The sequence below is a fragment of the Pollicipes pollicipes genome, unplaced genomic scaffold (genome assembly GCF_011947565.3).
Source record: "Pollicipes pollicipes isolate AB1234 unplaced genomic scaffold, Ppol_2.1 Scaffold_5724;HRSCAF=6776_pilon_pilon_pilon, whole genome shotgun sequence".
NCBI classification, from domain to species: Eukaryota; Metazoa; Arthropoda; class Thecostraca; order Pollicipedomorpha; family Pollicipedidae; genus Pollicipes; species Pollicipes pollicipes.
The window spans coordinates 98,497-125,416 of record NW_023596746.1 but is presented as its reverse complement, the minus strand read 5'-3'; the positions used below and the strand labels follow the sequence as shown (position 1 = coordinate 125,416).

Below are 26,920 nucleotides of genomic sequence, written 5' to 3'. Positions count from 1 at the left end.
CGAACATAGGCCTAGGAACCGGGAGGCTGTGTGCCATGGCACTCCCACTTGCTGAGGATGCCAAATATTGAGTCTATGGCGATGCCTTGAAGTTGGCCAGCCTACAGCTCCTTAAATGCAGGCTGGCGAGCCTGCCTAAGGTCCAGCCACTGCCAAAGAAGGAACTGACCGGCACCAGGATCATCATCCGAGCTGTCGCGCTGAACCTCAACAATATACATCATGACGCGCCGGGTTGAACTGGTGTGTGGTGGAGGCAGTTTGAGACGACGGAAGTAGTGTGCAGCCTGGTAGAATATAGGACATTGCACATTGCATCAGCTATGACACGAAGCATCCGAAGGTCGTGGCGCGTGGCGTTAATCAAGAAAATATCTGTCACACCATGCAGCCAGTTCATCGAACACACGCATGACTCATAACTCACCGTATTGTTCTGAAACGATTCTTGCGCCCAGCATACACTTCATTGTGCATACCTGGCGAGGACACAAAGCAAACGGGAAGGGGGGGGTGGCGGAGAACACAAGTATATATTTATCAGCTTGAATTTAGAGTTATGCGACATGACAACCTGTCTGAAACAACCCAAACGTTGATCTGCGAAGGAAACGTCCAGGCCTCAGACAGACGCACAAGCATGCAAGACAAAGAAGGCATGAGGATGCCCATTTAAGGTCACTTACGTATGCTCACATAAGCACAACAATGTTCACTTAACGCTGTCCACCTGATGCCGCACCTGTTTGGCTGCGAGCCTGGCAGCAGCCCGCTCAGCCCCAGCCTGCTTAAGCCATTCGAGGCGCAGATGGATGCGCGTCGTCACCAGCTTCCGAGCAATTCGCTTGTCCAGCGCAGAACTTTCTCAGCAGGAGCTCTGTGAGGCGGTCAACGATACCAGTGTCTCGGTCGATGCTTCCGCCCATTACTAGCTGGAACACGATCTCGAATCCTCGACAACGCTCATCCAGGCCGGCAACGGTGCCATCAGACCACCTTGGCTAATCGCGTGTATCCAGCTGTCTGACACACGGCTGGGTGGTTCTTCTCGGGTCGACAGCCCCATACCTGGATCGAGGGTGTTTGCACTTGGCCGCCACGAAGCCGGCAACGAGGGTCAGCGCCCTGTGCTCGATGTTGACCTCGTCCATCTTTTCGCCGAGGCGGAGGCCATTTTCGGTCCTCTCGCCGTCACAGCCACGGAGCTTGTCTTCGCCCGACCCGTTGACCTCGTCGACCTCGCCGAATTCGTTCAGGGCGGGCATTGGAGACATCGCAGCTGTTTGCTGGTAGGCTGTCTCCATGTCGTCCGCATGCCCTGCCATGTCCACCACAGCTGGATCTTAGATCTACGACACGACGAAATTCAGTAATTTCTACGTACCTAGCAGGCGTATTAATCAGACCCTATTACAAGTCACCAGTGCTTTTTCTCATTGCAACAGCAAAACGTGTTAGACCCGGACATGCCCTTTCTTTCGTTGTCGCATGCTCGTTTTTATACAAAGACACAGTTTTTTGTGTGGTTCAGGGTGACAATCCGAGCGGGTAACAGGGACGGTCAATGGCCGACGAGTACTGCACTGCCCGCACCATTCCGATATATACCGTTCCTGGCCATAACCACGGATTTGTCTGGATGGCCCCGTTTCATGGTCCCATTTCAGTGCATCGGCTACCCCAGGGTGTGGGGGAGGGGGGGGGGGGAGCGGGGCGCCGCCATTTCTGTTTTCCGACGCAAAAATCACGAGATTAGCGCGGCCCTCCGAGTCCCACCCCCCACCCCCCACCCCCTCCATTCGTCTCTGCTCGTGAGGTTGAAGATCTATGGTTTAGGCACAGCAGCAGCTTTTATCACGATATTTCGGTATGCTATCCCGAACTTCGGTGACCAGGCAAATGGCCTTTGTTTGAAATATCAGACACTAGCATGGACAGTGACACGAAGAGTCCAAAAGAGGTTCATTAGTAAAGGGACTCGCATATAGGCGGGCGAACATGTATGGCACGCAGCTGAAAGAACTGTTTACGGCACCAGAACAGACCAATATTGGTAGCTCATTGATGCGCTAGGTACTGTACCTATTAGCGGTTGTGGGGTTTGTTAGTCAGTTCACAGTGCATAGATGTGTTGTCAATGGGGCTGGGACTCGCTCGTGCAAACTTCCCCTCCCCCGTCGCAAACCTGACTACGCCCCTGACCACTCACCCCCTTCGCCCGCGTAGCATAGATGGCTGTGCCACTTGTGTGGTTGTCAGGTCCCACTTTGTAAACAAGGTTATGGTTGGAAAGTCTCGTTTAAATCTCGTATTGTAGTCTACAAACTGAACAGAGCGGCATAGATTGTGCACGCATTGGACCGTGAATCGGGTTGAAAGATTTCTGCATAAAACAAACCGTAATTTTCCTTTTAAGCACACGCATACTCACCTCGGCGTGCCGGCGATGTCCAGCTGCATAGAAGAAACTCCACTTGGTTGAAGGCGTGGTTAAACATTGGGTGTGGGACTGGTCTTAACCAGATGGCCAGGATCAGTCATGATCTTGAAAATGATCAGATCAGATTACCACATTCTCCACATTTATAGTTAGTCCAAGAGCAACGGTGCACTCATGTTTTCAGGACAGTTGGATCGTTGTTTTATAAATGTAAAAAACTTAAGTGCCTTTATTGTGCCGTTCAACATTCTTGCAAGAGGCCACCTCACAGGATGGCATCTTGCTGCCGAAAAACCGCCTTTGATGCTCACTCTCGCCGAACGCTCGCACACCAATCCGAATATCTCCCACCCGAGACATGAAAGCACGCGCCGAGGCCACATAACGATACAAACTTGATGCCACGTTGCACGATAATAGACAAGACCGACCACAGCATTTCTGCGTGATTTCTGCTTTCCAAGCGACGCATCGACATTGCTATGCAACGCTGCCGCTCAAGCCAGTGCGACTTTGTGATGTCACCGCCTAACGTTAGGAAGCCGCCCGCCCGACCAATTCCTCCAGCTGTGATGGTGGTCCCCTGTGAGTGTTTCTATTTCCTTGTTCACAAATTGGCCAGTGATCAGGAAAAACAATCGGCTAAAGATTGACCAATCAGCCCATGCAGCACGTGCTGTAGTAGACCTTGAGACTCTCGAACAAAGCGACAGAACACCGAACAAAAATAAGTCAGCAGCAAATAAAGTGAAGGCTGATAATACGATGGACAAAGTCCCCAAAAAGCAATTCAGATAACCACGGAACAAGAGTATGACAACTTCAGACCATGTGGGATAAATACGTTAGTTGTTCAGTGCATTAGCGAGGAACATCAGTCACATGGATAAGACAGTAGTATTAACCTTATTTCTCGAAGAAAAAAAAACAGGAGAATAGAGATATAGTTATGTTGATATTTCGGCAACACGCCTATCTCGAAAGAATAGCAGAAGTGAATTGAAAATTGCCTGCCGATGATCCTACTGGATTTTGGAGGTTTGTTTTGAAAGAGCAAGCCACAGTTTTTACTGGACACTAACATTAAGGGGGTTAAACAAAGAGCGATTGCAATAAGCTCAATATAATAGATAACCTATCCAAAGAGCAATCGCTTTTTGGTTGATTCCCTGAATGTTGGTGTCCTGTAAAAACTGTGGATTGCTCTTTCAAACAAACCTGAAAAATCGAGTAGGATCATCGGCAAGCAATTTTGGATTCACTTCTGCTGCTGTTTCGAGGAAAAGCATGTTGCCAAAATATCACCCTAACTCTATCTTATTCTCCTGGTTCTTTCTGGGGAATAAGGCTAATAATACTGTCTTTTCCATGCATGATAACCTTAAAATACCCCACAATCAAGCGGTAAAGCTATACAAATTGTGCATCGTGCAATCCTCGCGTTCTATGAAGAGCTAAAGCCACATCAGGTTGTAAAGTAGTTGCAGCATCCATAGCCCACTCTCGTGGTTCAGGCACTGAGCTCCAAGGCCATGCGAGATGCACTTGGCCATCCCGACGTCCGGAAGCGCTGACAATGGTTCAGGACGCTGTCGGCTGCCAGTGCTCCCATGGCTAAGTCGGATCCCTGAGATCAATGCATGTCACGCTGCGCGGCAGTGTCGGCTGCCAGTGTTCACATGGCTAAGTCGGGTCCCTGGGGTCAAGGCATGTCACGCTGCGTGGCAGTGTCGGCTGCCAATGCTCCCATGGCTAAGTCGGATCCCTGGGTCAAGGCATGTCACGCTGCGTGGCAGTGTCGGCTGCCAATGCTCCCATGGCTAAGTCGGATCCCTGGGGTCAAGGCATGTCACGCTGCGCGGCAGTGTCGGCTGCCAGTGCTTCCCATGGCTAAGTCGTATCCCTGGGGTCAAGGCATGTCACGCTGCGTGGCAGTGTCGGCTGCCAGTGCTCCCGTGGCTAAGTCGGATCCCTGGGGTCAAGGCATGTCACGCTGCGCGGCCGTGTCGGCTGCCAGTGCTCCCATGGCTAAGTCGGATCCCTGGGGTCAAGGCATGTCACGCTGCGCGGCAGTGTCGGCTGCCAATGCTCCCATGGCTAAGTCGGATCCCTGGGGTCAAGGCATGTCACGCTGCGCGGCAGCACAGACGCGCAACGTCGGGGTCGGCTCAGAATCGCCTTCAGAGCGGCCGCGGCGCGCTGCCGGTGTCGCCAGCAACTGCCGCACCATAGCGCTTCGGGGACGGTCGTGGATTCGGAGGGCGCAGCTGACGCGCTCGCCTTCCGACAGCCTCGGCAGGCGGCAGCACCATGAACGCCGAGGAATTCCGCAAGGCTGGCAAGGAGATGGTGGACTACGTAGCCGACTATTTGGAGAACATCCGCGAAAGGTGAGGAGCGGGTCATACGCATTGGGCGTTTTCACGGTCTTGGAATGATTGGAAGAGTTTGGAAAATGGCAGAGGCGCTCTGACTATCTCTAGCTTATAACTTCCATCTAGCTTCTATATAACTTCTGTCTAACTTCCGGCTATTTCTCCAGCTGACGATCGGATCTCGTTTGTTATCAGACCCACCACCATAAAACGCACGTGCATCACAACACGCAGCGGATGTGCTTTGTCACGCAATGCGGTCCCGCGGTGGTACTTCACGTTATCCGACCGTTGATTTTCAACCGCAAATCAGGAGATGTTTTACTTGCATGCAGCATGTCGTTCATGTAAGAATCCGAAACCACTTGATCGGGACGCGATAATAGCAATATCATTCTGATTGTGTTCGGGGACGATGCGACTGCTATAGTCACGCGCCCATGACGGTGATAAACTGCGTGTGGTTAGTCAACCATGGGTTGGCTTGTGCATGGTCCTCGATCAAAGCAAACATGCTAGAAAATGGCCCAGAACGTTTTCAAGAGCTCCCGATACATACGCAAGCTTTCTCCAAAGATGACTTAGATTGTGCCATTCAAGACAACCATTCAAAGGTGCGTCAGCCAATGACATTGGGACGCCGCAGCGGTAGTGGTTCGGTATCGGCTAGTGACCTTGGGACGCCGCAGCGGTAGTGGTTCGGTGTCGGCCAATCCCAACACGACAAACGAATCGCGAGCTATCACCCCTTAGTATACTACGACCGTTATTTCCAGGGGGCGTACACAAACCTTGAACGTTCACCCGGTGTCCATGGCCGTTGTGGCTTGTGTGACCTACGTGATCTTCGTGACTGGTACGAGTTGCTCGGGTGTTGTGACCTGCACTACCCGTGTGACCTGCCAGGGTGACCTCCGTGACCAATGTGACTTGTGTGAGCCATCTGACCCGTGCGAACCGGCTGATTTACTTGGCCCGTACGACCTGTGCGACCTGTGTGACCTGTGTGATCTGTGTGACCTTTGTAACCTATGTGACCTGCGGCATGACCCTGTGCGGCAGGCGCGTGCTGCCGACCGTGCAGCCGGGCTACCTGCGTCAGCTGATCCCGGCGCAGGCACCCGAGGAGCCCGACTCGTGGCAGCAGGTGCTGCAGGACGTAGAGCGCGTCATCATGCCGGGCGTCACGCACTGGAACTCGCCGCAGTTCCACGCCTACTTCCCCACCGGCAACTCGTACCCCGCCATCGTCGCCGACATGCTGTCCGACGCCATCGGCTGCATCGGCTTCACTTGGGTGCGTCGGACGGGGCGGTCTGCCGCCTCCAGTCGATAGGGCGGACCGCATCGGCTGAGTCCGCGGTCCAGCTGGACCAGGCGATAGCGCTTCGGGCTCCATGTTTCCCAGACGAAAGCACGGGCTCTGCTGTAGACCACTATGCCTGATGATGGGAATTAGCCTGAAGGTCACGCCGCTCATGTCGTGCTTGATGTTGCTGAATCGTCAATAGTTGCCTCGCAGACGCTAATATGTCGTTGATTATCCGTTTTAATAACCGTTACTTAGCTGCCTCTTGGGAATAGTTTTTTTGAGAGAATATAGGAATACTTCATAGAGCCGTCGCTGGCTGGTATCAAGCGGACAGGGTGGTTGGACCAGTTGCAGTGCTGCCTCATGAATATGATGGTCTGGAGCGTATGTTGTGAGTGCAGCGTAGGATGCTTTCCTGAATTAGTAATATTGTCTTAAATTCAAACGTTGTTTTAAACTGTTTCTTGGGATTCTTTGTGCTAATTACATGCCACTGAATACTACACCATCAAACCGCCAAACCGGGCAGACCATCCGACAAGACGTCCCAGCCACAGCCCCGCAACCAACGAGAGCTGACGGTGCGACGCCGCGCTGGGAGGCGGCGGCTGCGGCGCCGCCAGCCACCTCATGCGGCGGCTCGCTCCTCCACAGATCGCCAGTCCGGCCTGCACCGAGCTGGAGGTGGCCATGATGGACTGGCTGGGCCAGGCGCTGCGACTGCCGGCGGCGTTCCTGGCCAGCGCCGGTCACGGCGGCGGAGGCGTCATTCAGGGCACAGCCAGCGAGGCCAGCCTGGTGGCGCTGCTCAGCGCGCGCGCCCGCGCCACCCGCCGCCTCAAGCAGAAGCACCCGGACTGGCTGGAGAGCGCCGTCGTCGGCCAGCTGGTGGCCTACTGCTCCGGTGAGCGGGCTCCTGCTCCGGATAGCTCGCTGCTGGGACGCAGCTGGATCTGGGAAACCGCCGACGGCTGGTCTCAAACGGACAGGGTCGTGAGACCTGTTGCCGTTGCTGGGACGTAGCCGGATCTGGGAACCGCCGACGGCTGGTCTCAAATGGACAGCGTGGTGGGACTTGTTGCCGTTCTGCCCCTTTCGCGAATGTGATAGTCTGGAGTCATGATAGAATTACATCGCATGTTTAGTTAAATGTTGATTTGTTTTTTAATTGGAACATTTGTCATGCATAATCCATTAGGATTCTTTGGGCAAATTGCATCGGTAAAACGATTCGCGTAAACGGTGCTATGGCCCGAATGCTCCTGTGCGGTCCTGCAAACCAGCACAGTTTTTTGTTTTCTTTCTTTCTCAGACTTCCGATATCCTGATCGAGAGTGCAAGCACAGTGCGAATACGTGCGCGCTTGCAGCACCGGCATGACTTCATAACAGCAGTTGTCCACCATTGGCAGACCAGGCCCACTCGTCTGCAGAGAGGGCCGGACTGTTGGCCGGCGTGCGCATGCGCCAACTGCAGACCGACAACAACTTTTCGCTGCGCGGCGCGGCACTGCGACGGGCCATTGAGAAGGACAAGTCTATGGGGCTCGTGCCGTTCTTCGTAAGAACCCCGTTTCCGTGCTCTTCGTGCAACAGCTGGCTTTGAACATTGACTTTGTATGTTCGTATCATGTTTCACACAACAATGCAGAAATGCAAAGATGCTCAAACCGCTTACACGTCTTTTCCTGCCTAAACAGTTGACCATCTCTCATGGGCGTTCCTCACGCATGGGGTCCTCCTCGCGAACTGTCAAGTATCATGATATGGTCCAGCATTTCCCTTCCCACACAGCTCTACTGCCGATGGCTCTGAGCCAACTTATTCACATCAGACAGCCGGTGCAGGGGTCTCTCCTCCCCCGACCCGTTCTCGGCATGTGCAGTCCTGCGCGGACGCCGCCAGCTGGCTCGCCCGGCGTGACGATGCCGTCAGCTGGCTCGCCCGGCGTGACGACGCCGCCAGCTGGCTCGCCCGGCGTGACGATGCCGTCAGCTGGCTCGCCCGGCGTGACGACGCCGCCAGCTGGCTCGCCCGGCGTGACGACGGCGTGTGCTGGTCGAGCCACTGACCCCGTGACTCGCCGCCAGCTGTTGGCCACCCTGGGCACGACGCCGTCCTGCGCGTTCGACTGTCTGCCCGAGCTAGGCGCCGTGTGCGAGGCCGAGGGGCTCTGGATGCACGTGGACGCCGCGTACGCCGGCTCGGCCTTCATCTGCCCCGAGTTTCGGCCACTGCTCGACGGCGTGGGTCTGGCCGACTCCTTCAACTTCAACCCGCACAAGGTAAGCAGGGTGGGCGACATCCTCTGCAACAGGGGCGTCGCGCCCTGCAGAGATGTCTCCTAATGACGACCTGAAGCGGAGAACAGCGGGTGATGACGGCTTTAAGGCATGATACAGCTCGAGCGTCATTTCAATTTCAGCTGTATGGTGAACTGCCGAAACTGTGTCATGACAGAAAGATACGTGCATCCAGGGTCACGTGCTGATACAGACGTGGGCGACTCTTGCACACTCTTTTGACTGGGATCCCGCCTAGGCTCCTTAATACAAGTGATGCATAGACTTTCACGCCATGCTTTACTGGGTACGTACGAATTAATTTCAGTCCCTGTTAATAATTGCAGTGGATGCTGGTGAACTTTGACTGCTCGGCGATGTGGGTGAAACGAGCCAACGACTTGGTGGACGCCTTCAACGTCGACCCGCTGTATTTAAAACACGATAAACAAGGATTGGTGCCTGACTACAGGGTAAGTGCTGAAAACAGACGGATGCTCATATATCGACGCTTAAAATGGGAAGTCATCCTAAGATGCTTCCGCCGTTCTGCTGCGTCTGAGTTCGGACCGATGACGGGGTCGAAATTTTCACTAATGTTGCAAGCTTTACAGCAGGTTTGAAAAGGTCAAATCCACCACATCCATCCATCGAGCCCATCTGTCTCCAAGAGCAAATGCATTTTGCGTGTCTTACATATGTGGGCCTAGGGATGGGAGCGTTTCTAACATGTGACTGGCACTCATTCGCATCGGGTTCAAACACCATTACTCCAACGAAAGAGCACACAACCAATGACTGTCGGTTTTCCCGCCGGATGGCAGCACTGGCAGATCCCGTTGGGCCGCCGTTTCCGTTCGCTGAAGCTATGGTTCGTACTGCGAATGTTCGGGCTGAGCGGCCTGCGCGCCCACATCAGGCGTCATGTGGCGCTGGCCAAGCTGTTCGGCGAGCTGGTTGGCGCCGACCGCCGCTTCGAGGTCGTGACACCGGTCACTCTGGGCCTGGTCTGCTTCCGTCTCAAGGTCAGCACCGCCCAGGCGTCCTGTTGGAAACAGGGCCTTGCATCTAAACGGAAACGAGCTATTGTATGCATGTGGAATCGTTGGAGGGAACACATAACAGCCAGGCGATGTAAGTAGTTGCGTCAGCGTACTTACCTAGAATGGTTCGCAGAACTTGAAAACAAGGCATGTTCAATGACGGCTTAAGAATATAGCGCGCTATTTCACTGATCGTTAACTCGCGAGGCCAAGACATTGGGCTGGGGTTATTGCCACCACCCTGTCCGTGGTTGATTAAATTTCAGTATGGGCCGGTCTTCACGGCCAATGTGAGCCAAGTCCCAAGCCGGCCCGCACTGACACGTGACCTCGGCCTGCCCGCGGGGGCCTTCAATCGCAACGAGACCGACCCGCTGCCCGCCCCCAGGCCAAGAACGAGGTGAACGAGGCGCTGCTGAAGCAGATCAACGACGCTGTGTCGGATCCACATGGTGCCCTCGAAGCTGCGCCAGACGTACATCCTGCGGTTCGCCGTGTGCGCCAGCGCCACCGAAGAGAGGCGACATCGAGCTGGCGTGGGGCGAGGTACGCGACCAGGCCACGCGGCTCGTCGGGGCCGCCCGACCGCCTGTGAGCGGGACGCGGCGGAGTGGGGCGGGACAGGACGGACCGGACGCGGCGGAGTGGGACGGGACAGGACGCACCGGGACGCGATGGGGCGGGACGGGACGCCACGGGACGCGATAGGACGGACCGGACGCGGTGGAGTGGGACGGGACGCCACGGGACGGGACAGGATGGACCGGACGCGATGGGGCGGGACGGGACGCCACGGGACAGGACAGGACGGACCGGGACGCGACTCAGGACGGGACGGGACACAGAGAACCGTGGCAGGATAAGACGGGGACAGGATATGGAAGCTGGTATGTGCCCTGACCTTCACGTGCAGGACGCCAGAAAAGTACAAGACAGGACACGGCGAGGCAGGACAGCACGACATTTATGACTAGGGTGACGTGAGAAGGACAGGGACACGACGTGGACATCTGAGCAGGACATTGTGGACCGGGACGGGGCATGGCGGGCGCGACAGGACATGCCGATCAGACATGGGGTCCGGTGAGGCCGATTAACCGGCTGAACAGGCCGGTGGACAGAATACCAGGACCGGACATAGCGGACAAGGGCGGGACACGGGGACCACGACAGGGCCAGAGCAGGACGTGTCGCACCAGGCAACGCGCCCGGTGGAGCCGCCAAGCCAACTGGGAACACGACAGGACATGACAAATCCAAGCAGGACATCCCGTCCACGACAGGATGGTGCCGTCGTTACGGTTTTTGGTCGATCCTTGCCGTTCGGTGTTTACGACAGGGATTGGCTCTAGACAGGTACTCTATCAGGCACGCGGTGGACGGAGGCGCAAAGCGGCAGCTTATTTCGACCCGTTCCGCCATCGCCCGTTGTCTGCAAGCCCTGCATTGACCCAGTCGCCATCGGTGGGCGTTGGCTGTGGTTCTTGACCCCGTTTAGCCGACGGCAATATTCGACCGTCCCGACAACGTCGATTAGGATCGGATTTGTCGCTGCTGGCGATAACACGGCCGTCATTTATCATATGCGCACTAAGGAATAGTCGATCGTTAAGGTTGGGGACATACCGCTTCCAAAGTGCAGCTCCTCGTTCCGGCCCCACCTTTGTGTCGACACGATCCGGCGACGAAGCCCTGGATTTGTATGCATTGGGTATGCATGGCCCCAGTGCAGCGTACCGGGGCAACACGATAACACGGCCTCATTGAAAATGAGGCCGTGTTATGTAAAATGCTGCCGTGTTGTAAATATATATGTAATAAGCGGTGGTCCACGGCCGCCACTTGCCACTCCCATGCTGGGCCGAGCCGGGCTAATTTCGCGGAAAGCACAGCGTTACTTCAGCGGCGATCTATTGAAGAGCCGGACGTTGTTGTGGCGTCACCTGTTTTGCGGCGGCCGGGCGGGGCCGTTCGCATACGATGCGCGGCCATTGCCAACGGCACACGGTCCCACGGCGGCCCCGCTGACGAGGGTCGGTGGTGGTCAGAGGTGGGGCCCTCCGCAAAGGAGCCGCGCCAGGCCGGTTGCACTGAGGCCTGCAGGCGAACACGGGTCCCCAGGCGCCGCTGCTCGGCCGGTCCGTTTGCTTGATGGGTGGGCTGGGATCGCGGGGAACAGGAGGGGGCGGGGTTGAAGGACCCTGGCGTAATAGACAGCCGCATCTAGGAAGTGCGGTGGTTGTGCCACTTCGTTGGGTGTGGTCCATGTGTCTTACCACTCCGTGGTGGAGTATCAGCGAAGGGTTACCAGCCAGCAAGGAAACACCTTGCATGTTTAGAGCGGGGGATAATATCTGATAAGCAACGTCCAGAAGAGAACGGTCCCTGTTGGCGATAATACCACTGGTACAGCTAAGCTCGTTAAGTGTACGCAAACAGAGCTGACCAATGGTTACTTACCCTCTGGCGGAGTCCCGTTTGGATCGACCCTCGCTGAAGTGCACGTGGCGGGAACTTGCTATCAGCTTAAGTTCGCGCTTGTGGGCTGTCCTGCGAAGGCTTTAATGGGGCTTAATGGGGCTTAATGGGGATCATTGGAGTAACAGAGACCAAACTTCAGCAGCCCAAGCCACTTGCTGTATTGACGTCTGGTTGGGCAGGCGCGAGGCTGCAGCTCCTCCGGCATGCAGCCTTCGGAGCCAAGGGTACCAACAAGCAGACGCTTGCCGAGGCGTGGCTTCGAAAAAGACGGTGTGGGCTCCAACAGCAAGTTGGATTTTTTGGAATTGTGCTTTCCGTGTATGGACATAGACCTTATCTTCAAGTGAACTATTGTTGGAGGGTTCGGGGGTGCTCCAGAGTGCACGAAGTGAGGCCCTTGGACGTTTGGGTGGCCATTTATTACGGAGACCACACGGTGGAGACCGAACCAACGACGGATCACTGCAGTGAACCTCAAATTATAGTCCAATCACCGAACGGCGAACCTCCAAACTAGACACCAATCACCAAATGGGAAATCAAACCCAGAAACTGTCTAAATTATTGGGGCCGGGGCCACAATAATTGTACGAGGTTCCACCCCTGGAAATTGTTATACCCAATACGGCATGCTTGGCCGAGGGCCGCACGGCGAGGACCAAACTGAGGACCAGTAGCCATGTAGCGAACCCCAAACTGAGGACCAGTAGCCATGTAGCGAACCCCAAACTGAGGACCCGTAGCCATGCAGCGAACCCCAAACTGAGCACCAATCACCAAAGGATGTGCTCTGAACTAGACACCAATTACTGAACGGTAATTGGTGTCTAGTTTTCTAGTTTCTCCAAGGAAGAAATGAGTCGCTAAATGGCAAACCTAAAACCAGGACCCAATCGCAGCCGGTAAGCCCTAAACCGGCGCCCAATCAATCTCCAACGGTAAACACCGCGCCAGAAAACAATGCGGTACAGTGAACTCCATTTCAGCGACCAATACAGCACAGTGAACTCCATACTAGAGAGTAAGAGTTTAACGATAAACTGGAAACCAGAAATCAATCGCCGAACATTGAGTCCGGACAAGTATCAGTTTCCGCAATGTGAACCCAGAGCAACAACAAATCATAGCACGATACACGCTAAATCAAGCACCAATCACCGCGTAATGAACCGCAGATCAGACTCAATTTCCAAACAGTGAACCCTAAACCAGTGGCCAGTCAGTTGAGGGACCCCAGTCTGGGGACAATTACCGCATGGTGAACATAAGACAGAGGCCAGGCAACCCACTGTGAATGTAATCCAGTGGCCAATCACAACACGGTGAACCCAGAACCAGGCACCAATCACAACACTGTGTGTCCCAAGTCAGGGACCCATCACCAAACGGTGAACCTAACGCAAGGACCAATCACCAAACGGTGAACCCAAACCAGGGACCAATCACCAAACGGTGAACCCCAAAGCAGGGACCAATCACCAAACGGTGAGCTGCAAGTCAGGGACCCATCACTAAACGGTGAACCCCAAAGGAGGGACCAATCACCAAACGGTGAATCCAACCCAGGGAACAATCACAAACGGTGAGCTGCAAAGCAGGGACCAATCACCGAACGGTGAACCTGAACCAGGGAACAATCACCAAATGGTGAACCCCACACCAGGGACCATCCATGCTTCGTCGTGCAGGCGTAAGCACTAGATTCGTTTAGCTGTCGTGTTGACTTGTGATGATGTTGTTTGGGGTGCAAGCCATTTAGTGGGAGCCGGGCCTTTATAGTGTTTAATGTGGTGTTGTTTTATGCAGACCTATTGACGGCTGGCAACGTCTGTTGTATTGTTGCTGAATGTGATGAGCCCACGTGCTGCATGGCGTCGTTCGTGTTGTGTTATCAACTGACCAGAACTTTTGTTCGTCGAACTTGGAACATTCAGTGGCAGCGGAAGGAAGTGGTGCAACTTCGGTCGCGAGCCTTGTACTCAGCATTGCTCATTTTCCAATAGCTCCGCACATTCCGAAGTCTCTCTCGGCGCAAATGTCGTTGCAGTTAAGCGTTTGCGATTTGCTGCATGTCTGTAGACGGAACTTTGGTCTGCAATGACGTTTCATGCACTGGAATAGCAGCGGACTGTGGGTCTGCAGCTGTGGCTCGTGAGCTCGGCTGGTTACGTGGCTCTCCAGTGATGCGTCTGGCGCCTGAAGGTGTTTGGTCCGTTCCATTCATAGACGTGCTCCTAGTAGTCCTACGAAAGGAAGAGCGCATGTGAAGAGGTAATGAGTCATCAACCTGGATCAGGACGTTTTGGTCTCGCACATTGGACTCTTTGTACTTTGGCATTCTTGCACACTGTAACCAATAATGTGCCCATGTGTTCATAATGATAAGATATGCCAGAAACGCACACAAATGCTTTCTAGTTCAGTGGAAAGTCATCGGCGTCAGTTTGTCCCTGTCCTGCTTTTGTTTTGTTGTTGTTCACTGAAGGGTTTTCAGAGGCAGGTCGTTCCTGCGTTCGTGTAATGAACGGAATGAGTACGCCGATGGTGACGTTGCGGAAGCTTGTGTACTCCGAGTCGGGCACAGGGCATGCTAATGTTGTGCGGGAGAAAGGGACCAATGTTAGTGCGCTTAGTCCTTGAAGTCGCCTCGCTGCGAGACTGTATGTTCCTTGTTACTGTGTGAAATCCATCGGGATAACGTGTAATAATTATATCATGCAATTAGTCAGAAGCACTTGTCGCAACGGCATGGAGGCAAGCGTGAGCAGTGTCACCGATTTACGGCTGCGCGTTTCGTCGTGACGATGTGGTTCAATACATGTGGTGCTCGACTAAACCAACCCATCCCACAATTTTCCAATTAGCGTAATGACTGGAATGCGGCCGATGCCCTTAAGATGCACGCTCATCGCGTGAAAGCCAGGAGATCAAAGGCGGCAATGGCGCCCACGCCGGCAGACCAGCATACCAGCACAGCACGAAACCAGCAGCAGCTTCCGTCGTGTCGCTGACGTGAAACACGTGGCAAACACTAGCGACAATACGCTTATGACGACTCTAAGCTTTTTGAGCACCGAGCTTCGAGGTGAAAGGTTCAGGATTCTCAGCTTTATAAAGCATGCAACCACAGCACGGCAGGTCATATTAGTCTTCGGGCGCATAACTTCGCACAGTTAAAAGATATGACCACCACAGAGCGACCCGTCAGTGTAAATATACAACTGGACTTCTACTAGACGGGTATATTTTTGTTGAATCAAGCTGCATTCTTGGGACGTGTCCAGTTCAAAATGTTACGGTGAACAGCAATCCAACGATCCAGCAAGCCAGGGTTTATCTTCAGAGAACGTGTTCAATGGCGTCCCAATCCATGCTGCTGTTGTTGATTTGGAGTTTTAGGGCGCGCCGACTTCTGTGGTCATTTTGCGCCCACCATGCTGCGCATGCCGCGCAACGCGCCCGTAACGGCAAAGGACTGACCAGCAGCAGAATTTTGCTTCGGCTCCCATGTGTTTGTGTCCGTGTTAGCACAATGTAAAGGCCAACCGCAGACCACAGCACCAGCGGCGCATTGAGTTTGTTCATGTTGCTTTCCTAGGCGTATGGGCGTTAGTTCACATGATGGCGTGCGGCCGTTCTGTAAAAGACATGCAGCTCACATTTGCACTTGGTGCAACTGTGATATCCGCGCTTGACTGCTAGGCGTGCGTAGCGGTTCGGCGGTTTTTGGTGGATCTTCGCGTTGCTTCTCTTTAGTCCTCTGACGTATCGCAGCACACCAGTGCCAACCGGACGTGCAGGGCTGGCGATTCAGGAGCACAAGTGTCTGCGAGACTGAATGCGTTGACAGCTGGCGGAATGTGGCCAAGCGTTGAAGACGTGGAGAGCGAGCAATGGTGCACACCGCCAGGCTGCGCCGCTCGATAAACGCCAACTCACTGCGTTTTAGCCAGACACTCGAATGAAAAACACCACAGTTCGGATGATCCATATCTTTTCACTACGCGAAGATCCTTTTGCTTTGCGGGGCTCCTGTATAATGGAGCACGTGCGTTACGAGTTACTTGCGACAAGTAACTCAGGAAAAGTGATTATCGATGCACTTCATGTACCAGGGCATCGGTCCAGCAGAACTGTTATAGGTATAAACAATGAGCAGTGAAAACCCACTTTATTACCGTAATAATGTGCGCTTGTTACCATCAGGAAGAAACACCTATCACACAATTATTGACGAGGCAGGCCACCAGAATAGCGTAAACACGTTTCCATGGCAACCGCCACAACAGTTGGGCGGGACACGAGTCCCTGCGTCAGGAAGACCGGGCCAGCGGGCCAGCCCCGCGTGCTCCAACCACGTCCTGCAGCCAGCGTCTCAGGCTGGGCGCCCATCGGAGGCGAAATAGAAATACCCGTGACAGCACGCCCACCGTCCAGCACGGTCCAGCGGCCTGCGCAGACCCGTGGGCCACGCGAGTACCCATGGAAACAAACACCCGGACGCACACCCACATATTCCGATAGAAGTGCATAGAGAGCTTATTAGGGGTGGATGGCCGCCGGTCAAAAACGTGGGAATGGGGAGGGGCATCAATAGGGCGAAGACACAACGGGGGTAACGTATCCAAGTGTAAGGGCCCACCTAGCGCGCATCGGCCGGCCCGGCGGCGTCAGCTGACTAACAAGAGTATTCCCGCCTGGTGCCGGCCTCTCGCCGTCTTCGGCCCGGCATCGCCGCCACTACCATCGCAGATGCCCCGACACTAAACCCGCCGTCCACCCGGCAGGCCTGCTGACCTGAAGTGTCACCCGGCCTCGCCCCTGACCGGCGGTGAGAGGCGGGGTCGCGCCAAGGCGGGCACGGACGGACCAGATCAGGTCCGGCCCGGCCCGGCTCCGTCAGGTTCCGGGGCTCGGTGTCGAGCCCGGGGGAACGGGGAAGGAGCGCGCCAGGGGAAAGGGGGGGGAGGGGGGGTCATGGCGGTCGCTTCTTGGCGCCGCCGGTCGGACGTCATTGGCTCTTGGCGGACAAGTGCAGGCGGCGCTGGCGCGCGCGCGCCTCCTGTCGGATGTTGGCGTACTCGAACCACATGATGCACGGGATGAGCGAGGTATCGCAGATCAACAGCAGCTCACAGATCCGCCTGCCGGACCGCGGGACGGCATCAGCCAGGCACGCGCTGCAGGCCTCGCCCGCCGCTCGCCTACCCCACACATCGCGCCGAGTCTGTTACGTCATGCAACCTGCTCACCATACCGTCGGACGTTGTACGTAAGACAGGTTTTGCCCCTGGTCTTTACAAAACGTTCCACTCCGCGCACCATCTCTTCAAGATAAGTTAGGGTTGGCTCGTTAGCACTGGCCTTCAACACGTGCTTGACCGATGACAGAGTTATCATCCCACTCACCATTGCACTATTTGAGGGAAGAACGGTGTGCACACCCAGTGCACGAAGACGAACCAGAGCACACCAAAGGCGACGCCAACGCCTGCTCCGCAGACCACCTGCCACCAGGAATGGTACTCCAGGTACACCCTGTCGCACACGGAGAAGTACAATTGATGGCAGCCTCCTACCACCTGTCACCGGGAGTGGTAAGCCAATTACACCAAGTCGCACACAGAGGTGTACAATTGACAACGGCATTCTACCACCTGTCGCCGGGAGTGGTGCGGCAAGTACACCTTGCTACACACAAAAGAGTACAACTGACGGCGTCACCAGGAGCAGAGCTCCACACACACACACCCGCACGCCCGCACACGCACGCACACACGCACGCACGCACGCACGCACGCACGCACGCACGCGCGCACGCACGCACGCACCCACACCCACACCCACACCCACACCCAGACCCACACCCACACCCACACTGCGGTACAGCATATTGAGTAGAGTGTAGAGAGAGTGTACCGAGTCTGCCAGGCAGGTCAGACATACACGACCATCAACTGAACGTATTCTATAAGGGCGGATCAGTGCTGGTAGAAAGAATCTAGCGCTGGTAACAGAACAACTAAAACTTAAATGTAGACACTGAGGTGAGGCTTGAATTCATATTCGTCGCCACTGGGCCTTTATGACGCACTCAGCAGCTGAGGCTATATGGCAATGGCTACCTGTCACTCTGGCAGGGCCGGACACCGCGGGGTGTCAAACCCGCACCTCTGAGTTTCAAGGCGCTCAAATTAAACACTTCACCACTGGGCCTCGGTTGAGTCGATACTGACAAGAAAGGAATGGCATTGATAACATCCATGGATCGCAACGTAACACCACACGCTGCTCCGTTGAATTTTCTTTTTAAATGCGAGAGGCCCAGGCCAAGCCCTAGCCTAGGCCTCTTGCACAAGTGACTGACTCATTATTTGTGACTCATTATCAACGCACACTTACCGTAAGTGTGCGTTGATCGCCGCAGAAGCATCACTACGACCGCAGCGGTGTACACGTCAATTTTGTGAATACACACTCACCTACTGAACGATACTAATGCAGCGCAAACGCAGCACAACACGGCTGCCATATGCTTCCACATGTTCATCAGTAGTGACGATGTTTGAACGTGATGAAGCCTGAAAAATCCATGGAAGGACCTCATCAGCAGCCGCAATAGCTAAACGTCACGCGTTCACCACACGACTCGCCGTGAGTGCCAAGTCACTTGATAGTAACAGAGCAGTAAGTGACAGATACCATCAGCGTACTGGCCCGCACACACGGCTAAGGCCGGCACCACTGCAGTCGGCACGGGAGTTTTCTGAAACACCGCGGTAAGTCGTGCAGAAGGCAGGCGCATGGACCGCTTGGCGCTAAGTTTGCATCTGATATAACAGAACCGTTCCCAGAAGGCAGGTGGCTCGGGCGTACCGCCGTACCCGAGGAGCTCATTTGATTGGTAGACACAACCCAGGCTGCTCCAGCGTCGAACCAATGATTGCCGCGCAGACCACTTTTGCAAAAATGCATTCTTCTTTACCCTGGGTGGCGACATCCGAGCCCTCTATCTGCGTTCATGTCTATTCTTTTCCGTCCTCTGCTATATGCAATCCATCTGCGCACTTCGCGCCTGAGTGCTGTCGGCATAACATAGCTTAACTGGACTAACGTCAATGACCAGAAATGTACCGCCAGTCGGATGGCCAAGCGTCCTTCGGCTCGGTCCCCTGCCGTGACTTTCTATGACGTCACTGTGCGCCTGAGTACTGTCGGCATAACATAGCTTAACTGGACTAACGCCAATGACCAGAAATGTATCGCCAGTCGGATGGCCAAGCGTCCTTCGGCTCGGTCCCCTGCCGTGACTTTCTATGACGTCACTGTGCGCATGAATCAGACCGCACCACCCGAGGTCACTATCCCAGCATCGAATATTTAAAAACTGCCTCTCTATGGAACGCACACGGGTTACGCACGTGTTGAACGCGCACACCATTTTACCGAGGTTTGCTAACGACACCAAAGCGTTCCCCAAGCCCAACCGCTGGCACCATTTACACAATTTTGTATATCACGATTGTTGGCCGGAGCGACAACAATATCACGCGTCAACATAAACGCGTGCCGGTCTGGCCCACCTCCTCGTGGTTCCCCACCTCGTGGTCAGAAGTATGATGCGTCAGCGTACCTTATAACCTATGCCGTGCCATCCGGCCTGATAAGCTTTCCGGTAGAACTTCAAAGCAACATTTCCCACCAATCGGACGGCATGAACAAATGTTTACGACAATGCAATAGCAAGACCTCGGGGTCAGAAAATGCATTCTTCGCAGCTGTCATTTATCATTTGTGCAAGTGTCATACCGTTCTGGGGATGGGGTGCCATTTTGATGATTGCAAATCGACCGACGACAAGCAACACCTACTCACAAGCATTTTGGGTCTAAAACGTGTGAAATCACCAACTCTTCGGAACGAAATAGAGCACGACAGAATGGGAGAGGTTATACACACAGTACAAGAACATCAGCGGTTTTCTTAACACTAGGTGGTTGTGTAAAAAGGTGACACTGGGAGCAGTCTACCATGAACGTAAAACAAAAACATGAGGCAGAAGAGTCGTTTGCACGACGCGAACAACGATCAACTCCGGTTTCGTTCTTCATAGGGCTTTCTCGGTATGTCCACTGCAGTGCTCACTTAGCAGCCCTTTGACGTGTCGCTAGGTAAAACAAACAAATGCACATGATATTTATGGGTGCAACTAATCAAACCCAAATCAAGCTTGATGATAAAGGCCACTATAGTGTACAGTTACTACGGCTTCATGTCCAATCATAAATCCATCATCTGCTTCCTTCAGCCTTTTTAATGGTATGTAAAAGTAACCGCCGCCGACTATCTGGCGCCCACCAGGAGTGACTGTCTATTCGCATAGTCGCTTACGGCCAAACAAACCACAGGAATACAAACCAATTGTGACGAATATATGCGGTGGCCACTCCCGCTCAATATGGGTGGAAGTGACTATCAAGCACGCCTGGCATGCTTTAATTGCACACACACACAGAGGCGCCTATTGCAAAGCAAGTCCCCTTTTGCACCGATCTGCAATGTAGTGGCCAATATGCGTATTTGTCAAGGAAATAAATTTGTTGTAGCACATACCAGCCGGTCAGGTTTCCGCGTCGTTTCAGGGACCCTGCATTCTATCACTGATCCGAGCACGCACGTGCATACGCCCAAATCGCTTCAAACTAGGCCTCTTTACCCGGCCCTGGTGCGGGCAGGCGCGCGATATGACCCGTGCAGTCTACGCCCCCCCCCCCTCTCCCAGATCAAAAGGGCATCGGCAGTCGGTGACGGGGCGAACCTCCCCCCTCCCCCCCCCCTCTCCGTGGAAACGACGTCGGCTCACCGGATGAGCAGGAACAGAGTCAGGTATCCGGCGATGAACCACGAGAGCTGGGAGTGGGAGGACGGCATGCCGTACAGGCTGTAGTTTGTTCTCTTCAGCGACGGCCGCGCTTGCTGAAGGGTGTGCTTCAGAATGATGTTCAGCACCTCGCACGCACACACACCTATGAAGAAGAATATCTGCCAGCAAAAAACAACACACACGTTATGGGGATTTACAACAGAACAATGTAGCTCCAGGTTGTATCTGGAGATGCGACAAGATGAGATATGACGAGTTTACGTGACTTAGGAATGGCTGAGCCACCTGGCTTATTGCCGTTATTGACACTACATGATACTAAGAGCCAACCTGCCATAAACCGGGGGGAGCCGATTCATTGTTCATATGCATAAATACATCTCAATCGATTCCGATTGCAGCTCAAAACACATGGCGTTAATTCCTTTCCCAGACTGAGTAACTCAGCGCGACTCGAGGTCGACTACAATTCCCGATCCCGACTCAAGAGGAAAAAGCTTAAGTTTCGGACAAAAATGCAATAATGTCGACAGCAAAAAACATCAGTTCAAGACATAACCTGTTGCATGGCTCTCAGTGAGGCATTACTAGGACAGTTATTCTGACAGCAATTTAGTTATAAACCAATGTGCTATACTTCGTGTACAATCAAACAGACTATGGATGCACCCTGTCGCTTACATTTATTTTTGGGCCAATTCGCCGAGGACTTCGCTGACACAACTTTGACCCGATTCGCAATACAATATCAAAAAATCGATCCCAAGCACTCAAGTCTCAGCGCAGATTCACGTCAAAACAATGTACACGTGGAATCCAGACATAAGCATGATTACTGATGTAAGAAATTGTATAGAGTAATCCTATATCACCCTTGCCAGTGTACTCTTGGGACCCCAAAGTAAGTCCCACTTGTCAAGTTCTGCCGCCAGATCTGACAACAGCAACACAATCTGGGCTGCACCGACATATGGGCTAAAGACACAGCCAGGCTGCGTTGAAGATTACAAACGCCTGCATCTACCGTCTCGAATCAACACACAAAAGGGATGGCTCGTTAATACTGTCAGCCTTGGACCAGGCCTACACGACTCACTGTGTGCAGGTCCCTCTTGAACATGACAAGGGTCACGAAGCTGACAATGAGTGCCTGTGGTAGCAGGCTGAAGAGGCACAGGACTTTGCCAACATTGTCACCTGAAACAAGATTAAGCATTCCCATCACACTCACGTGAAGGCATACGAACAAACCGATCACACACCGCAATCATAAATGCGTGATAAACCAATAGTAACGTGTTGACGTGATGATAAACAAATGCATCGCCACGTCTCAGGATGCGACACCAAGTCAAGTCACCTGACCTTAAGCGCGGTGGCTGACACGGGCCGCCCGCCCGGAGCTCGGTTAAATGGAGCGCTTGCCCTCTGATTCGACTGGCGGCCGCGCTAAAGGTCAGGTGACGCTAAAGGTCAACTGAGCTTACGGGACGAACGGCCGGCGGCGGCCGCCGCCGCCGCGCCAAACCCAGGTGACGACGGGCAATGCCGAATATCACGGACGTTAACCATTTGGCGACAAATTTTGCCGTTAACGCGAGATTTCACGACCTGACGGTAGGGCCAGGGCTCATCCAACAAGCGCGCTTAGCACGCAACCTGACTTTATAAATTTATCCGATTAACACGCGTCCGGGTGGCCGCCTAGATATCCTTCGCTCGGGTGGGGCGGGAGTCAATTTGACTCCCTGAGATCTCGGGAACTAAGAAAGCTAGAGACACCAAATTTACAGAACGTGTTGACCTGTACCTGAACTCACTCAGGTTGCAATTTCAGGCTCCTAGGTCATGGCCTTCGGGTCAAAAAAGATCAAAAAAGGTCAAGTTCCAGGTCGGTCTCCGAAGTGACCACAGAACCTAGATAACCGCTTCTAAGCAAAAGGTCACATTCTCATTCAAGGTCAGTGACCTTTTTTAACCTTCTGAAGGTCAAGGCGAGCAAAATCATACAAGATTGCTTTGAGTTTTCCATTTGACTAAATGACAAAGACTACACTAGGCAGTATGTTCCTAAAACAAAATACAGACCTGGGTCATTTTAGGTCAATGATCTATTCTGACCTCCAAGAATTCCATGGAAGATGCATGATGCAGTTCCTGCTATCAACAAACTCGAAATGAACACCAGGAACTATCCCATACAGCAAGCCCTAGAGTAACAAAACAGGTTGGTTTTTACCTTGGTGTGACCTTCATACCTGACCTAAGGTCAATGCAATTTTCTCATTCAACTGTTGTGTTCCTAAGAGAGCATCTCAAAGATGCATGGCTTCGTTCAACACTCCGTTGTTCGATCCGATTGAACGATTCCCTTGAACTTGCCTTCACTGAAATCATGGTCTGACTTTGGCCTGCTATAGGCCAGCGACCCTACAAGGTAGATCTAAATTTTTATGCCAAATGATCCGCTATTCAACCTGTCTACAGCTTTGCAAAATTTGGCGCGGCTACGCCGCGCCGTTTGGAAACCATTCTAGAAAAACCTTCGGGAGGGGGTCAATTTGACGCCCCTCCCCACCCGAGCGCGGGTTAAAAGACCCAGACTAAAACTTCAAAGACATGCTTCTATGAACAGAACACGTGTGGTCAACACTTACAAGGGACAGAATAGTTCATGCCATTATATTTTGTGAGACATCAGTCCATGACAGAACCGCCGTGGACAAAATTCCACGCATATTATTTCGAAACACAAAACTCCTGCATGACATGTGCACCAATGAAACTTGTATTCGAAATAACTGCAACACATCACTGCTATGCGCAAAACGGAGATCTCGCTTGTCAAAGTTATGGCTGCGGGTACCGTGGCGGTGGGAAGGTCCAGAGTCCAGACCCTCCATGATTAGCCAATTTTAACATTAAGTGGCATACACTATATATTCTGAACCCCTCTCATTCCCACTACCATCCAAGGGGAAATCTCCAGCCCTGTTAACAGTCACGAGCAGCCGTGAAGTTTTCATGCACACGTTTTTGTGACATGTAATTTTTGGTCATGAACATATGTCATACAAAAGCACCATCCTTTACAGTTCTCAGGTCAGAGTTGTATTGCATAGATGCTTTGTCACTTCATATTGTGGCATGGGGGAGTTTTGTCTGTAGGAGTTTAGCCACACAGCAGTCTGGTCCACAGAAGAAATGGGATGTATCAGGTTTCGACAGTAACTGGTCCTGTTCTGTAGGAGTAATGACATGTAAAAGCTTTACCTGTGGAAGATCCACCACTCAGGAGTTTTAGCCTTCTTTTTTAGAGTCCGGAAAAAGGGTGTCAATAAAGGTAACGTCGTGCACAAGTTTTGCCCAAACACAAACATTAATTAGGTTTAACACAAGGAGTAAGGCGAGCTCTGATGGAACACAACTAAGGCCCTAACAAAGGCTATCACATTTTTGAACAGTGTAATGTTATCCTCAAGTGAGGCTAGAAATCACGCCGATATAGTCGAAAGAATTTGTTAGGACCTTATGGCCAGATATTGTTGGATTTCTCTTGCGGCAAGCATTACACCAGTCATTTCCTTTGCATCTCTTACTCAATTGGGGACCAAACGGACGCCGCCTTTTCGTGACCATATGCTAAATAGAGCATGATCAGAGAGGGAGATATTTCCACCCCGCACACACAGTATGTAACCAGAAGGGAGAGGGGCCAAAAAACGTCATCGTGGGCAAACGGCCAAAAGATGTCATGCATAACTTATCTTGCATGGAATCTTTGTCTGATGAAGTTTTCTTATGTAGTGGTTTTGACTACAATTGTAAAAGGTTTTCTGTGCAGAAGTTTTGCCTCTGCCAGTCTCATGAAGGAAGACATCAGGTAAAGTTTTGTCTGCATGATCCATGACAATGTGACAGTTTTGCCTGATGCATTTAAGGTATTTTACTGCCATGAATGGAATTATTTACACAATAGTGCTGCTTGAAGCTTACAGTCCCTGTTTACTTTGAACTCTTTGATTGCATGAATTGCAGAGATCAGCTCTTGCACCATGCAATGTTCAGTACATGGTGTTTATTGCATGAGCTGTGATTTCACCATTCAATCTTATAGTTTTGAGTCAACAGCAGGGTTTTGGGGCCAAACCCAAACATTCTGCCATGCTCTATATGGACAGTGCAGCCATTTGAAGTTATCTTACTTTTAGTGTGTCTGATACCACAGGACACAGGACATCCAGTCAGGAGTGAATGGTGAGCACCTAAAGCAGCTAAAACCCACCTGGTCATGGGTGAGTAAAGCAGAAGGCAAGTGCTCTAGCCAACTGAGCCATATAGATTTGCAAAAGTTCAGGACATGTTCAGAGCATGTTGACATTGTCATTGCATCAAATTTGGGGTGCCACAAAAATGCATAGTCAATCAGTTGTTGGGTGCAAAGAGGGAAATATTTTGCTTATAGTGATATTATAGCATGCAAATGTCATGCATTTTCCGTCATATTTTGCTTTGCTCATAAACAAATATATGCCTATTCATCCCCTTCCTATACTGGGTCTATCAACCCAAGCAGTGATACAATTATCAAGCTGACACCATACATGCCTGAATCATTACTTTTCAGCATGACATTTAAGGGCCACCACTCATATATTTGACCTGATAAAGCCCATACCTTCAAAAACCTCATACATGAGTAAAGAGGACTATTATCCAAATAGAAGCTAGTCCCCTTAGATCTTGCCTTTAGCATGCCTCACAATAAAAAAGATTGATATCCTACTTTTTGGATTTAATCTAAGCCTTTTTGATAAATGGAATTCTGGGATCAGAGCTTAGGCAAATCAGTGCTCTTGTATGAACTATGAAGTCTTTCTCTACCATCTGATCTGGCAAAACTTTGGCATGCTGCAATGGTCTACATGGGTGACCCTGCTCCCTTACTTCATCTCACCACTTAACAGCTGCACCACCACCATCAGCAGCACATACCATGTGGTTGCAGCACTTGGAGCCTCATCTTTCTATGTGCATATTGAGGGGCATGCACTCTGAACAACTGAACCAAGGACATGGGTGTAGCCCTTTTCCTGAGACTGGAAGGCACAAATCAGGATTAGAGGGTTCAACCTGGAATCCAAGAGGTAGGTTCACTACAGCTGAATATTCAGATTTTATCTGGATTAACAAAGCATAAAAAGTATACTGTACAGGTAAAGCCATAAGGGGCAAAAAACATAACTTTTTTGTTAGGGGGAAGGATGTTTGTTAACCTCCCCCACCGCCCCACACTCGTTACAGTGGTCACAATCCCAGCCCAGTCTGTAAAAATTCATCCCCTGTTCATGATACTATCTGCATGACATTGGTTGATTGAACCTCTTCATTATAAGTCAAATTCAATGTTCAGGCCAGGTATTTTTTGGTCCAATTTTTACTACTTCTGTTGGAAAAGGTTCATAGTTTTTCTTGACATTATCTTGTTAGAAACATCAGTATTTCAACCATTGGCATTATACTCACAAACTAATAATACACATAATCTACTTACAATAAGATGGATTTTTTATGGATTCTAGCACAGACCACAGGGGCTAAAATAACCATCACAAATCAGATGGGCCAGTTCCTTCAGTGACCTGACATATATTCATTGATGCATAACTCATGAACAGTTGCGGAAACTGCTAGCTGAAATAAAATTACATCCAACTTCTCCACGTAATTACATGTGGGACAGAGATTCAGAATGCACAACAAGACGGCGGCTACAGCTAATCCCATTTCAGAGACCTAACTGCTCTTCCCACTTACCAACTGGATACTCCACGTGAGTCAAGGCAAATTCGTGCCACTCCCGGACACCCTCCGACATGACTGGCCGATTGAAATGGTTACAGCAGGAATAAAGAACGTAGACTTATCATTGCGCGCAGCGAACAGCCTTCCACATTGCTTATAATCACCCTCGCATTGGCCCTCTCTGCGGTTTTCCCAGGCTAGCCCTAATAACAATGATTCCCAAGATATCCACAAACATGCGCCACGACGCTCCACAGCGCGATATTTGTCATGACTCTCAGCCAGTGACGCTACCCCTT

The 26,920-nt window shown here is 52.3% G+C and overlaps 1 protein-coding gene and 1 pseudogene across 1 annotated transcript; one reads left to right on the top strand and one right to left on the bottom strand.

Annotated features, from left to right (window-relative positions):
* LOC119102249 (aromatic-L-amino-acid decarboxylase-like) overlaps positions 1 to 16,728 on the top strand; it is a 34,324-nt pseudogene extending 17,596 nt beyond the window's left edge.
* On the bottom strand, positions 16,453 to 26,836 carry LOC119102248 (dolichyldiphosphatase 1). Its single transcript, XM_037225612.1, has 6 exons — positions 26,634 to 26,836; positions 21,913 to 22,013; positions 20,796 to 20,974; positions 18,415 to 18,513; positions 17,342 to 17,470; positions 16,453 to 17,076 (listed from the first exon to the last, which is right to left on the bottom strand). Exons 1-6 carry the CDS (start codon positions 26,692 to 26,694, stop codon positions 16,944 to 16,946), a joined length of 702 nt encoding a protein of 233 aa, XP_037081507.1. The 5' UTR covers positions 26,695 to 26,836; the 3' UTR covers positions 16,453 to 16,943.
* Between the last annotated feature and the right edge of the window lie 84 nt (positions 26,837 to 26,920).